Source organism: Lagenorhynchus albirostris, chromosome 1 (genome assembly GCF_949774975.1).
Source record: "Lagenorhynchus albirostris chromosome 1, mLagAlb1.1, whole genome shotgun sequence".
Lineage (NCBI taxonomy): Eukaryota > Metazoa > Chordata > Mammalia > Artiodactyla > Delphinidae > Lagenorhynchus > Lagenorhynchus albirostris.
The window spans coordinates 117,584,686-117,598,996 of record NC_083095.1 but is presented as its reverse complement, the minus strand read 5'-3'; the positions used below and the strand labels follow the sequence as shown (position 1 = coordinate 117,598,996).

The following is a 14,311-nucleotide window of genomic DNA, read 5'->3' as shown; positions in this document are numbered from 1 at the left end:
TACTTTACTCAATAAACCTTTTTTAGTTTTTTGATACCAGACACTGCTCAAGGTAATACTTTAAAAGATAGTTAAGATGCTACCCTGTTCCAAGAATTTCATATTCTAGATAAATATAGTAATCCTAACCTTAATGTGGATTCCTATACATGTCTAGCCTACAAACATTTACTCATATACTTTTTGGGTAATCTTCAGAACTTTGGTTTCAGTATACATAAACTGTGACTTCTTCTTGTTGGGGAAGAAAGTGGCAACTGAAAAAGAGGCAACTCAGGGTTAGTGAAGATGATAGGAGAGAAAAGAAGAAAATCTTTTAAACTGAAACTTGTTCAAGATAAAGGAAGATGACTGAAAAGTAAGTCGAGGCATTAGAACTGCTACCCAGAACTGCCATCTATGAGGAAAAATATTCACTCACACTGGAATAAAATGGATAAATGCAAGTGTAGGAAGAAGGTTTCAGAAAAGATCTATTCAGTTCTAGCAGGATAATTACAAGTCAGGTTATCCAAACTTTTTCTATCCCAAGGATCTGAAATCAGATCAGGATCTGGAAACAACACCCAGGTAACAGAAATGAATTTTACAGTAGTTTATTAACATTTTAGAAGATACAATATCACTGATAATACATTAGCTACCATTTATTTATGTATTGTGGTCATTCAATAAATATTTATTGAGAGCCCATTACAAGCTGGGCACCATTCTAGATACTGGGATCAGCAGTGAACAGAACACAGAAAGTCTCTCATGGAAACTGCATGCAAATGAGGACAAACAAGACACGAGTAGACAAACAATCAAGATAATTTTAGAAATATGTGCTCTTAAGGAAATAAAACAAATGGTAAAGGTTAACCATCAACAGTCTCCTCGCTAAGAAACTAAAGACATGAATCATGAGAAGGAACCAGCCACCAATCAACCAAGCCACGCAGTTCTGGAAGAACACCATTCCTAGCAGGCGGAAACAGTAAGGAAAGACCATGTAGCAGGAACAGGCCTAACACGTACAAAGAACAGAAAGAAGGGGAGTGGGAAGAAAAGGAGATGGCACACAATAAGCATTTTTTTGTTTTTGTTTTGTTTTGTTTTGTTTGCGGTACGCGGGCCTCTCACTGTTGTGGCGTCTCCCGTTGCGGAGCACAGGCTCCGGACGTGCAAGCTCAGCGGCCATGGTTCACGGGCCCAGCCGCTCCGCGGCATGTGGGATCTTCCCGGACCGGGGCACGAACCCGTGTCCCCTGCATCGGCAGGCGGACTCCCAACCACTGCGCCACCAGGGAAGCCCAGCATTTTTTAAAAACTATGTGCACGGGCACACACACACACACACACACACACAGAGGAACTAACAGCAAGTACAAAACAGCAACAAAATCCAATCATCTGACTTCACAAACAATTCCAAAAAGAGAACAGAGGAAAAAATGACTAAGTAGTTATCAAAGCTACAAAGAACATTTCGTAAAAATGAAGGACATAAACCCTTTCTACCTTTGTCCTAAGAGACCACCATTTTCTCCTCCACTCCACTCCAGCCGCAACAGCTTCTTGGCTGATTCCTCTGCCGGCCAAGCATACTATTGCTATTTAATCTGCTCGGAATGCTTGTCCCCAGGATATCCATAAGGCTCTCCTACCTGCTTCATTTGGGTCTGTGCTTAAATGTTTCCTTATCCTTGAGACCATCCCTGACCACCTTATACTTAAAAAGCTAACCCTACCCCCATCTTCTTTTCCCAGCCCAGTTATTTCCATAATCACCATCTGTAAAATTTACTTGTTTTCCCACTAAGGCCAAGACTTGATTTTCATCACTACTGTGTTGAACACATAGTTGGCATTCAGTAAATATATGCTGAATTGTTATTTAAAATATGCAACATACGAGACCATGGAGTTAAAGAAACCCAGAGACCTTTATCAATTAATTGACTGTGAATCAGTATAAAGAATAACAAAGCCTCTCTTAAAACATTTATATTCTTACAGTAAAAGGTTAAACTGATATTTATATAATAAAAGAGTAAATATGAAGTATGTTTTTGAAAAACAAAACAAAATAAAATCTAAAATTGTGATACAACTATATTGGGAGAAACGGTAAAGAGAGAAGTGTGAACTCCTTTTCCATAAGCAGTCAAAAAGTAATGCTTAAAACTGCTTAACCCTCTGGATTAACCAGCTGTAGCATCAGTTTTTAAACTTTTTGACTTGTGAACCCCTTTTCACTCTTAAAAAATAATTGAGGAACTCAAAGGGCTTTTATTATGTGGGTTGTATGTACTGGTAATAATATTATAGAGGAAAGCTGGTAAATGCTTTAAAATTTTTTATTTAAAATCAGCAAAGGTAAATCCACTCCATGCTAATAAGTAACATTTATGAATGTATTTTTCCAAAAAAATTAGTAAGAGTGGCACTGCTGTACATTTTTGCAAATTTCTTTAATAGAGAAACCCGATTTCTTATATCTGCTCCTGTAGTCAATCTAAAATGAAAATCCAGCTTCACACCAATATGTGGTTGATAAAAGAAGGAATATTTTTAATAACCTTTTCAGATAAGTGTGGATATTATTCTTCTTTGATATTAAGCCAAAACTTAACAAGCGTAATTCTGTAAAGGTTAGTTGCAAGGTGGACTCTGAAACCATATCAATGAAACTTTCCAGACCATTTCATTTAAAATCTATTGATCAAAAAAAAAAATCTATTGATCTATCTTGCACTTAAGTAGGCCCTTATACCCACAGCATGATTCTGTTAATATCATGCATTGATCTTTTGAAAAAAGTTGGTCCACCGAGTTATGCACATCTTCCAAACAATGACACATTTCATTATAACACAGCAAATTAAAAAAAAAATCACATTTGTTAATATCACCAACAATTTCATCAGCAAGGTCCTGAGATGTTGCCAAGATCACAGTGGCAGATATGTTTTCCAAAATTCTAATTTCTGCTTGAAAGCCTTAATTTTATCCTGGCAATAAATTCTGTTGGTTGTTTTCCCTGAAGTGACAGGCTCACTTCATTTATTTTTGAGAAAATATGTACAAATACCCAAGTTTAAATAACTACAGTTTGTCATTCTTTCAAGTAAAAATAGTGTTCAATGAAAAAAGCAACTAGTTTGCTAGTTGGGCTCGCAACTCAATCACACAAATATTTTTCTTCAAGACAAGCATCATACTTTGGTATGCAGCAGAAGTGTCGTATAACATTCTTTTCATTTTGTCACATGAAATATTAAAAAAACATGTACTCAAGGATCAAGATTAATAAAATTAACAAGCTTTACTGCTTCATGGAGGATATTCTTAAATGAAACCAGGTTTTTTTCCCCAACCATTAATGTACAGTGATGAAGAATATGACTATTAGTACAATTTTTGCCACTGTCTTGATATGCACTGCAGGGCCAGTAGTTTTACCCATCACTGTGTTTGCACCATCAGTGCAAATGTCAACATAGTTAAGTAACAAAGAAGAAGTTAGTATTATTATGAAATAGTTTCAAACCAACAGATAACTTGAAACATTTGAAGACCCCCCTCAAGACTCCACAGACCACAGAGAACCACTGCTCTGGAGATACATATAAACTAAGAAGAGGGAATATGTCTCCGGGGAAAAGAACTGGGTGGTGGGAAGACAGGGATGGCAAGAAGACTTATCTTTCCCTGTATGCCCTTTGTACCCTGTGAATTTAGTATCCTTTGTATTGATATGTATTTTATCTTAAAAATTAAATAATTATTTAAAAAACAAAAACTGTAAACTGACATCTAAAGTGGCTAAGTAGATATATAAGCATATTATTTAGAAATATGAAGGTAAATACCAAAAGAAAAAAAAATTTTAAGAGCTGAAAGTGTTCCCACTTAGGCAGTGGAACTAGGAGATTAGGAGGGGTTGCAGAGGGGACTGCTGTTTTTTTCACTATAAGCCATTTGGAACTAATTTTTAAACCATGTACAGACGTTAATTGGTTCAAAAATAAAAATCATTCAAAATACTGCCAGGAAAAATACTTAAAAGTTAAGTTTAAAAGACAAATAAAGCAAATACCGACGCAAAGGTGAGACAATGGCTGTGAAACATACCAAGATGTAACAGTAACTGCCTGGAATAATGTGCCTTTGAGTTCCCACTCTTATATGAAATATCATTCAATATTACAATAAAAACATTTTCATTTAAAAAGCTAGTTAAAAAGCAACAATTTCCTCAAACCAAAATGTCTGATGACTCAGTTAAAAACAGTTAAGTAGGGACTTCCCTGGTGGCGCACTGGTTAAGAATCGCCTGCCAATGCAGGGGACACGGGTTTGAGCCCTGGTCCAGGAGGACTTACTTGCGGAGCAACTAAGCCCGTGCGCCACAACTACTGAGCCTGCGCTCTAGAGCCCACAAGCCACAACTACTGAGCCTGCACTCTAGAGCCTGCAAGCCACAACTATGGAGCCCAAGTGCCACAAGTACTGAAGCCCGCGCACCTAGAGCCTGTGCGCCTAGAGCCCGTGCTCTAAAACAAAGAGAAGCCACCGCAAAGAGAAACCCGTGCACCGCAACGAACAGTAGCCCCCCGTTCGCCGCAACTAGAGAAAGCCCGCGGGCAACAATGAAGACCCAATGCAGCCAAAAATAAAAAAAATATATAAAAAAAACAACAGTTAAGTATATAAAACTTAAGTCATTTTTTAACGGTTAAGTGGTTAAACCCTTCCCACACACATATACATACACAGACACACACACAAGGTAACATAAAATAAAATAACCCTTTTTCTTCTTCTATTTCATTTGATCATGATTAAGATCAAATTAGAACTTATGTATTTGAAAAAGAAAAGAATAAAATAATTGCTTTATGGTAAATATAATTGCTAAATCTTATGTAATTACTTCATAAACAAAATCTTCAGAGAAATACAAACCCATTATCAAAGTCTAATTTAAATTTAGTTTCTCAAAAGATGTCCTGATCCAGAAAAGAAGAGATTATTTCTATATATAAATAGATAACTCAAAAGCAAATTGGATTCCCCACTGTAAGGACCCAGGGCTCCTTGGAGAATGGCTGATTCCAGGACTGAGATGTGCAAAAAGAGAGGAAATACTCCAAAAAAATTATGAGAGTATGTCAAAAAGACACAGAATCCAGGGTAGAAAGGCTCCCACTGGACAAACCTGGGACAATCTGAGCATCAAAATAAATAAAGGCAATAATGGAGTATAACCCATTGAGTAAGACAGGAAGTACATAAGTCCATATTGATAACAGATAGATAAAAGGATGCTTCTGCCCTAAAACAGAACGCCTATTGACATAAAGAAACGGAGTCAGAAAATAACCATTTTGCAACCATCAATATAAACATCAGCACAGGCAAGAATCATCAATGGATGTTAAATCCAGGAGGGGAATTTGATGAAAATACAGATCTGATTAGAAGCAGGATATATGCTCTATCTCAAAGTTATCCCCACAGACTGCTTATTAGGTGAGAGGGGAAAAATAATTATACGTTCCTGTGAAGAAACCAGACAACACCGTGACCAGGTAACTAAAAATTAACATCACCAATGAGGGGCAGACCGATAACAGGTACTTCAATATCATACCCTGAGAAAGATACAAAATCCCCCGCTGGGGATGCATAACCTGAATCTAATTACGAGGAAACATCAGACAAATCCAAATTGAGAATACTCTATGAAATATATAGCCTGTATTCTTCAAAAATGTCAATACAATGAAAGAGAAAGGCTAAGATACTGTTCCAGATGAAAGGAGACTGAAGAGATATGACAACTAAATGCAATTTGCAATCCTGGCCTGGATCCTATGGGGAAAATGCTACAAAGGAACAAATGCTATTACTGGGACAAACTGACAAACCTGGAATAGGGGCTATAGATTAGATAGATTAGATAATATAGTATTATCAATGTTAGATTTCCTGAATCTGGTAACTGTACTGTGATAATGCAAAAGAATACAATACACAGTGAATATTTAGAGACTTGGGCATAATACATTCAATTTACTTTGAAGTGACTCAGAAGAGAGCATTAAAGCAAATACAACAAAATTTTAAAAACTGGCAAATCTGACTAGAGGATATTGAAGAGTTCTCAGTACCATTTTTTAAACTTTAGGTTTGAAATTATTTCAAAATAAAAAATTTAAATAAAGGCAAACTGGGATGTCAAAAGGTGGTAAAGTAAAAAGGTGATTTATTCCGATGCCCTATAGAACGTATGAATAAGGGAAATGAATACAACAGTGACTCAGACTGGCACACAGCTGCATACAGAACTTCCTAAACTCTCAATTCTCTAGAAAAAGAAAAAAACAATTTTTCTTTGGCCACACCATGCAGCATGCAGGATCTCAGGTCCCCAACCAGGGATTGAACCTGTGCCCCCTGCATTGGGAGCACAGAGTCTTAACCACTGGACCGCCAGGGATGTCCCAAGAAAAATATTTGTTTAGTAACCACATAAACACTAAGATGCTGATCCTGTGTACCCTCAGGAAAACACAGAAATCTATGATTTCATGTTAACACAGTCCACACTGAGGGTCTCTCTCTTCATCCAGCAAACCATAAGCTCCTGATAGGCAGGCCTTAAGGTCCTGCTCTTTGTTTTAACTCAAGCACTGACACAGTGCCTGAAATACAGTACTCATATTTGTTGACTAAATGATGAATGTTTAGAAAGAGGAACAAAAGTCTACATTTTATCAAAACTGGGAGGAAGAGAAAAAAAAGGAGAAGACATCTAAATAGGGTATAAATTATTTTAAATGCACTTTAAAGTAAGAACATTTTCAAACCTCACAAAAGGAGAACAATATTATTACTACACATATACCTATCACTCCAACACAACAATTATCAGGATTATTCCACACTTGCTTCATCTAACTCATCTCTCCCATCCTTTCTTTGCTCGGAAGTATTTTTAAACGAATACCAAACAAATTTCTCTTCCTCATTCTTCAGTCTCCATCTCTAAAAATGGGCATTTTCTTACATGAACATAATGCCATTAGCATCCCTCACAAAACTAACAATAATCCTTGAAATCATCTAATACCTATCCACATTCAAATTTCCTCCAAAGTGCTTCAAAAATTACTTTCTACAGTTGGTCTGAGTCAGGATTTAAACAATGTCAACACATTACATTTGGTTACTACACATAAATATTTTTAACCTTCCTTTTACAATTGTCTATCAGTAATTATGAAAAAGACTAACAGACAAACCAAACAATTAATTCACAATTGTAGATTCTCCAGAATCAAACCCAATCTAATGTATTTACCGTTTGCTTTGTCTGCAGCACTCTTCCTCCAGATTGCCACTATGGCTGACTCTTTTTAATCACTGATCGCAAATCAAGTATTACCTCTAAAAAGAGGCCCTTTCTAACCTCTCAATGCACAGTAGAGCCCCACTTTCATTCATTCTCCATTACATGCCCCTATTTTCTTCATGGCACTTACCACTACATAAAGCTATTCTGTTTATTGTTTCCCCTAATAAAATATCCACTGCATGAAGGCACAGTGCCTTCTTCACTGAAGGCCAAGAATAATGCCAAGAACATGAGACAATCAATAAATACTTGCAGAATGATTAAATAGTAATGCAGTACCTCTATCTAAAATGTAAGCTCAGTTTAGTATTTGTTTTTAAACATTTGTAGCTCACTCACTGCTCACGCCATGGTAATAAACTGAGTACCTGCAGAAACTTGGGCCAGCTGTTACCAAAACACTATGGGATGCAGCAAAGAAAGAACAGAGATGTAAGGCATTCAAATGCATTTCTGGAAATTCACTGAACAATGATTATGGGTTTCTGAAAGCAAATTACTCAGGATGATTTAAAGAGCATTACCAGGAGTAAAAGTTTCATTTTTTAGTATCATATGAGAGCTAATCATGAGTAATATCTATAATGGGACAGAAGCATTATCTAGAACAACAAACATGGCTCAATCATTTGTTTTGTTTCATTTTTTCCCCCGTCTCTAATATATACATACCATGAAGGAATTAATACTCTCAGTATAGCATTTCTTTCTGGGGACTGGATCATGATGAATACGATTAATACCAAAAACACCTAACTAAAAATGCAAACCATTAAAATTGGGACCTAGAGAAAACTAGAGTTACCTATCCCACACTTCTCATTTAACAGTTGAGAGAGATCTGAAGCCCCCGATGGATAATCATCCACAAAGTCACAGATCTAATGAATAGCAAGCAAAGCTAGATTTAAAATCCAGATCTCCTGTCTCTAGCCCTACACTCTTTATGTATAATAATGTCACCCACAGAATGTTAATGTCAAGTTATAACATACTTTACCATCATTTTTAGTACTGTCACTTTTTTTTTTCCTATTGAAATCCTAGCCACCAGGGGAAATGTCAAAACAAGGGCACATATAATTACGCTCTAAGTAAAGCATGTTACAGAAACCCCTCTTTGACAAAATAATACAAGAAGCATCTAAAATATTTAATTGGTTTGATTCAATGAGGTTTTTATTCCACATTTTAAATTTTAAAGTGAAAATAACTATTTAGGAGTATCTGCTGACTATTCCTTTGCTTTAGATGAGTAAATTGCTGACCTCTTATCTTAAAGATCAGTATAGCTATTTTTCAATTATCTGTAGAAATAGAGTACTGAAGTGAAATTTGTCACGGTATAACCTCCACTGCAATGCATTTTTCACCAAAATGAAATTATTTTTACTATATCTTTGTCAAAAACCAACTCTAGTGAAAGAATTAATATGCAAGTGACCAAGAGACACCAAACAAAAGGGAAAAAGTGACAGAAGGATCCATACACACAAGATACAGCTTCCCTGATGTACAAGGAGAAACTCTAATCTTCCTGGTTTCCCTACAATATTGTTCAGACCAATTCATAAATACCCTCACCAGTTCTTAGAATACTACTCTGAATTGTAGAGGCAAACAAATGCACCGGAGAGAGATGTCATTTGTCCAAGGTTAAATGACAAGAAATGGACAAAAGTAAAATAATTCAAGGCTTAAAAAAAAAAACAATTTAAGATTCTTTTCAGAGTGAAAGGGTTTCTTTCTCACCCTACTTGTTTTGTCTCACAAACACGACCAAACACTACTGTTTTGTATGAAAAAATAACCTGGTTCACACTGACATGAAAAATTTTACTAAAAAACATATAGTAATGAAATATCAAAATGTAGATTTTTCACCCTAATAAAACCAAGTAAAACCAGTATTATAAAACTTCTATGTAATACCTTAATCACATACTAACATTTGAAAGCAATGACACAAAAAACAAAAATGGGAAAGGAAATGGAACCTTAGCTTATCTTTTCCCCAGTCTGTTCTTTTTGGTTGAAGAGGTCCCTAAAACAAGAAAATTAAACATAAAACACCAAATGAAATAAAGTTTGGATTAAGTCAGGTTCAAAAAGCTTTATGAACTATAAAATGAAGTCTATGTCAGCTGGCATTTTACCACCCCAGCAAGTTCTAAATTCATACTGCACATAAACCAAGAAACAGGAAAGCATGCAATACAATGGAATCACCCCACACTACAAACATGAACAAATTAAATGGATACCCTATACTTCCTGGCATTTTTTAAACGTTAAAACTTAGACGTGCGTTAAGAACTTATCTGTAAAGATCTACTATAACCTATTTAAGAACTATGGTGACAAACCTCTATTTCTGCAGCATAGAACAAATATTTCCAACTACAACATTGTTACTGACTCTGATAAATTCTCTAAAAACAGTAACAAAAATATCAAGCTTCTTTTTTAATGACCAACCAGCCAACTCTATACAAAATCTGACGGGTCTGTATCTCAGCTGTTCTGCGGTCTACGTTTCCTTGATCACAGAAGAAGGCAACTCCCTAACCGTCAGGGCTGACTTAGCGCCCTCCAACACCCCGGGTGCGGGTTACCTTCATCACTCCATTGTCAAATCGCACTCCCACGCCTCAGTCCTCAGCCCCCATCCTAAGACTCTAGGGAGAGTCGAAAAAGGGAAAGAAATCCCTTCACCCACAGCCCCTTACTGAGGGGGGTGGGTGTGTCTGTAGACAAATGCTTTGCTCAAACACAATTAAATCTTCTGCGGAGACCCAGACCCTAAGTCACTACGGAGCCAGCAATAACCGGCCGGTCGCCGACCCCAGCCTTCCGCGGCCGCAGCCCTTCCTCTTTCTCCCCTCCAGCCCGGCCCCTCCCCCGTTGCGCGCACGCGCGGCCTCCAATCGATCCCCTCCCCCCCCCCGCCCTCCTCACCTTAATCATTAGCAACCCTCTTCCCAGGCTCCGGGAATCACTGGCCCAGGAAGACAGGAGATGTAAGGGGGGAAGAGGATGCGTCGAGAGTCAGTGATCCGCGCCTCGGATGTTGGCCTAATAGGCCCCTACAGTCAAGAGCAGCGTCTGTCACCGCCACCAAAACTGTACGAGCGGCAGCGCCTGGATCGGCCCAGCTGACCCGGCTTGGGTTCAGAATGCCTAATTTGGTCCCACGGGAACTCCTTCCCCGAAGCTGCGGGCGTTTCTATGCTGCGCAGACCGATCACCTCGCCACCGTCGCCGCCACTGCCGCTGCTCTCCGGCCGCCGCCGCCTAACCAATCCCTCCTCTACCGAGCGAGCACGACACTGGGGCCTTTACGACAGTTCGCAAAGTGAGAGCGCAGTAGCCTTCTCGGCTCCATTAACATCTGTTTGTTTCTGCGCTTGCTCAGATTCTCGTTTCTCACCGTGCCGCCCCCTCTTCCCCGAACCTTCCCCTTCGAACTCGCTTGATCAGTCTGTTGGAGAAACCGAACGACGTCATAAAGCTCTTTATTTTACTTTCCTTGGTGAAATGCGGTCAGTAGTTAAACAAAATGCTGAGTACGTCTTGGCTGATTTTTTTCATAACTAAAAGTTACAACTAACCACAGAATTATTGACAGTACTTAAGGTAATAGACAAAAACATCGTGGTTTAGTGTCTTTCGCAGCAAATGATACTGAAATCATACTTGCCAATGACATGGAGATCATGGTACCTCACCGTTAAGGTGAATTTGCTTCCGAAATCAGATCAAAAGTGGTGATAGGTATCCTGGGAACTAACTGTACAATCACATACGCCTTCTTACTTATTTTATAAAACTCAGTAGATAGCAAATGCTTCATTACGTGCATTAGGAGGATGTAGGTGAAAAGGATGTAGACTTTGGAATCAGTCAAACTTCCTTTCAAATCTCAGTGATGCCAGACTTAGAGAATGAATTTATGGTTAAGCGGGGGTGGGGGGTGGGAGTGGGGAATAGACTGGGAGTTTGGGATTGACATGTACACACTGCTATGTGTAAAATAGATAACCAACAAAGACCTACTGTATAGCACAGGGAACTTTGCTCAATATTCTGTAATCTAAATGGGAAAAGAATTTGAAAAAGAATTCTAAAAATTAAAAAAAAAAATCCCAGTGATGCCAATTAACAGCTAGCTGTCTAATTGATTAGACCTTTGTAAATCTGTTTCCAGAAAGGAAGGATGGGAGAGAAGGAGGAAGGGAGAGAGAGAGGGAGAAAAGAAAAGAAAGAAAATGTCAATTATACCTCAATTTAAAAAAATAAAATAAAAGCATATTTAAAATAAAATAAAAGCATATTTTAAAAACTAAAATAAAAGCATATTTAAAAATAAAATAAAAGCATTTTAGTTAAAAGCATATTTAAAACCTCAGTTTCCTCCTCTATAAACTGAGGTAACATCATTTCTCTCAAAGGGTTCTTGTGAAATTAAGACAGTTCACATAACGCTTCAAGCATTACTTACCAATCAAGTGTTCAATAAACATTAATTCCCTCCCTTTGTCATCAGCTTGTCTTTCTCAATACCCTTTCCTTTGTTCGTTCATGTTCTCCATATTGTTCAGTGAAGAAAATATTTTAAAATGATAATGATAATAAACAAGAAAGGGTAGCAGATTGTGTGGGGAGACCAGAAGAGCATTGGACTAGGATTTTTCCTCAATCCTCCTATTTTCTCACCTAAATAAAAAATTCTTCCTCAACTATCTTATCTACTGCCATGGTTTTAACTGTTATCAACTTATGACTTCATAAAGCCATGTATTTCCAGACCGAACCATTTCTCTAAAGCTCTTGACCTATGCTCTTCAAAAAGGTAGACACTAGCCACATGTAGCTGTTGAGCACTTGAAATGTGGCTAGTACAAACTAAGAAGTGCTGTGAAATCTATACATCCAATTTCAAAGATACAACACAAAAAATTATTAAAATCTCAGTAACTTTTAATATTGATTACATGTTGAAATAATAATTTGGCTATATTGGGTTGAATCGATGGTTCTCAAACAGGGGCGATTTGGTACCGTCTCCTCCCCCCGAGACATTTAACGATATCTGGAGACATTTTTGGTTGTCACAACTTGTGTGAGGAGGGAGCTATTGGCAACTACTAACAAGAGGCCAGGGATGCTCTAAACATCCTACAATTCACAGGATAGCCCTACACAACAAAGAATTCTCTGGCACAAAATGTTAATAGTGCAGTCAACAAATCCAAGGTTAAGTAAAATATACTATTAAAATTAAATTAACCTATTTCTTTTACTTTTTAAAATATGGCTACCAGAAAATTTTAAATTACATTTGCAACTCACATTATACTTCTGTTGGACAGCATTGACTGGGATCTAGACCCATATGGCTGTTTACTGTATATGTCATTTCCACTTTAATGTGGCACAGGCATTTCTAACATATCGTGTCCAAAATAAATAAATGAATGTACATATACGGTGTTTAAACCCCATCCATCTCAGTCTTCCCTGTCTCAATCAATAGGACCAAGTTATCTAACTAGGAACATAATGGTCATCTGTGATAACTCTTCCTCACACCCTACCTCTAATTAGTCAATAAGTCCTTCCAATTCTGCCAGTGAAATATCTCATATATTGAAAATCGACCCATTCCTCTCTGTACTCTGCACCAGTCCAGGTCTTTAGTATATTTAGAACTATTCATTTATCAAGTACTTACTATGTGCTAGACATTGTGCTGCACATTGTGAGTACTAGGTACATAACCACTGCTTTACTTGAAATATTTTACAAGACCCAGAAAGCAAACCCACAATTTACACTGTAATGTGGAAAGTAAAGGACGATACACTCATGTTCTGAGAACACGAAGATGAAACACTGTAGTCAAACCAAGAGAAGATGAAACACTGTAGTCAAACATTAAACCAAAATTTAATGTTTAAATTTTGCAACATGAATGAAGACAGTTAAATAAAGCAAATAGAGAGGGCATTGCAGGCAGAAAGATCAGCACATGCTAAGCTACAGAATCCTCTAGTTGAAACAGCATGAAACAAATTCTTTACTAGGATTGACTGAATGTGTCATGCAAGGAAACTATCAAAAGATGAGGGAAGAGCTTCCCTGGTGGCGCAGTGGTTGAGAGTCCGCCTGCTGATGCAGGGGACACGGGTTCGTGCCCCGGTCCGGAAAGATCCCACATGCCACGGAGCGGCTGGGCCCGTGAGCCATGGCCGCTGAGCCTGCGCAAGGATGAGGGAAGCAAAGTAGATAGAAATATATTAAGTAAGGTTTTTGCTAGGATAAGGAATTTGAACTATTTTATATTTAAAACTATGAGAAGCTATTAAAGGAAATCAATCAGAGGAATAAAAATCAGATTTGACTGTTAGAGACACCATTATATAAGCAGAGTAGAGGATAGATTGGAGAAGAGCAAGAGAAGAGGGGCAAAGACCAGTTGGAATTGCAGGTAAAAAGTGATGAGGGTAGTAGAAATGGGAGTAAGAAGCAAGGGACAGATACAGAAGATAAAAAGATTGAATAACTAAGTGGTTATAGGAGGTGAAGGAGGAGAATCTCAGAGGCTTCCAGATTTATGGTAAGTGGTTGGGTGGTGGCACCATCCAGGAAAGAGACACAGGCTTGAAAAACCCAACTTTGAGGGTTTGGGACTTTCAATTGCATAGGATAAGGGAGGAGGCTGAGAGAAAGGAAAGTATTACTTCTTTGGGGGGCAAGTCGAGTTTGAGATATCTAACATTTATCCAAAGTGGAGATTCCAGTTAAGCTGTTCAACATATGTGTCTGAAGCTTAGGAGAGAGGTCTGGGCTGAAGACAGAGATTTGGACTCATTAACTTATATGTGATAGCCAAAACAATGG

At 37.8% G+C, this 14,311-nt stretch overlaps 1 protein-coding gene across 9 annotated transcripts in view; it reads right to left on the bottom strand.

Annotated features, from left to right (window-relative positions):
* Nucleotides 1-10,735, bottom strand: part of RNF111 (ring finger protein 111) — an 82,083-nt gene extending 71,348 nt beyond the window's left edge. For 5 of the 9 annotated variants that reach the window (XM_060150995.1, XM_060151003.1, XM_060151023.1 and 2 more), the window contains exons 1-2: nt 10,367-10,734; nt 9,406-9,452 (exon numbers count right to left, since the gene is read on the bottom strand). In XM_060150995.1, the coding sequence (XP_060006978.1) occupies nt 9,406-9,452; nt 10,367-10,375 (56 nt within the window). In that variant the 5' untranslated portion in view covers nt 10,376-10,734. Of the gene's footprint in view, nt 1-9,405; nt 9,453-10,023; nt 10,126-10,366 lie in introns of those variants that run through there. The other 4 variants (XM_060151032.1, XM_060150969.1, XM_060150980.1 and 1 more) reach the window with 4 other exon arrangements.
* Nucleotides 10,736-14,311: the final 3,576 nt, after the last annotated feature.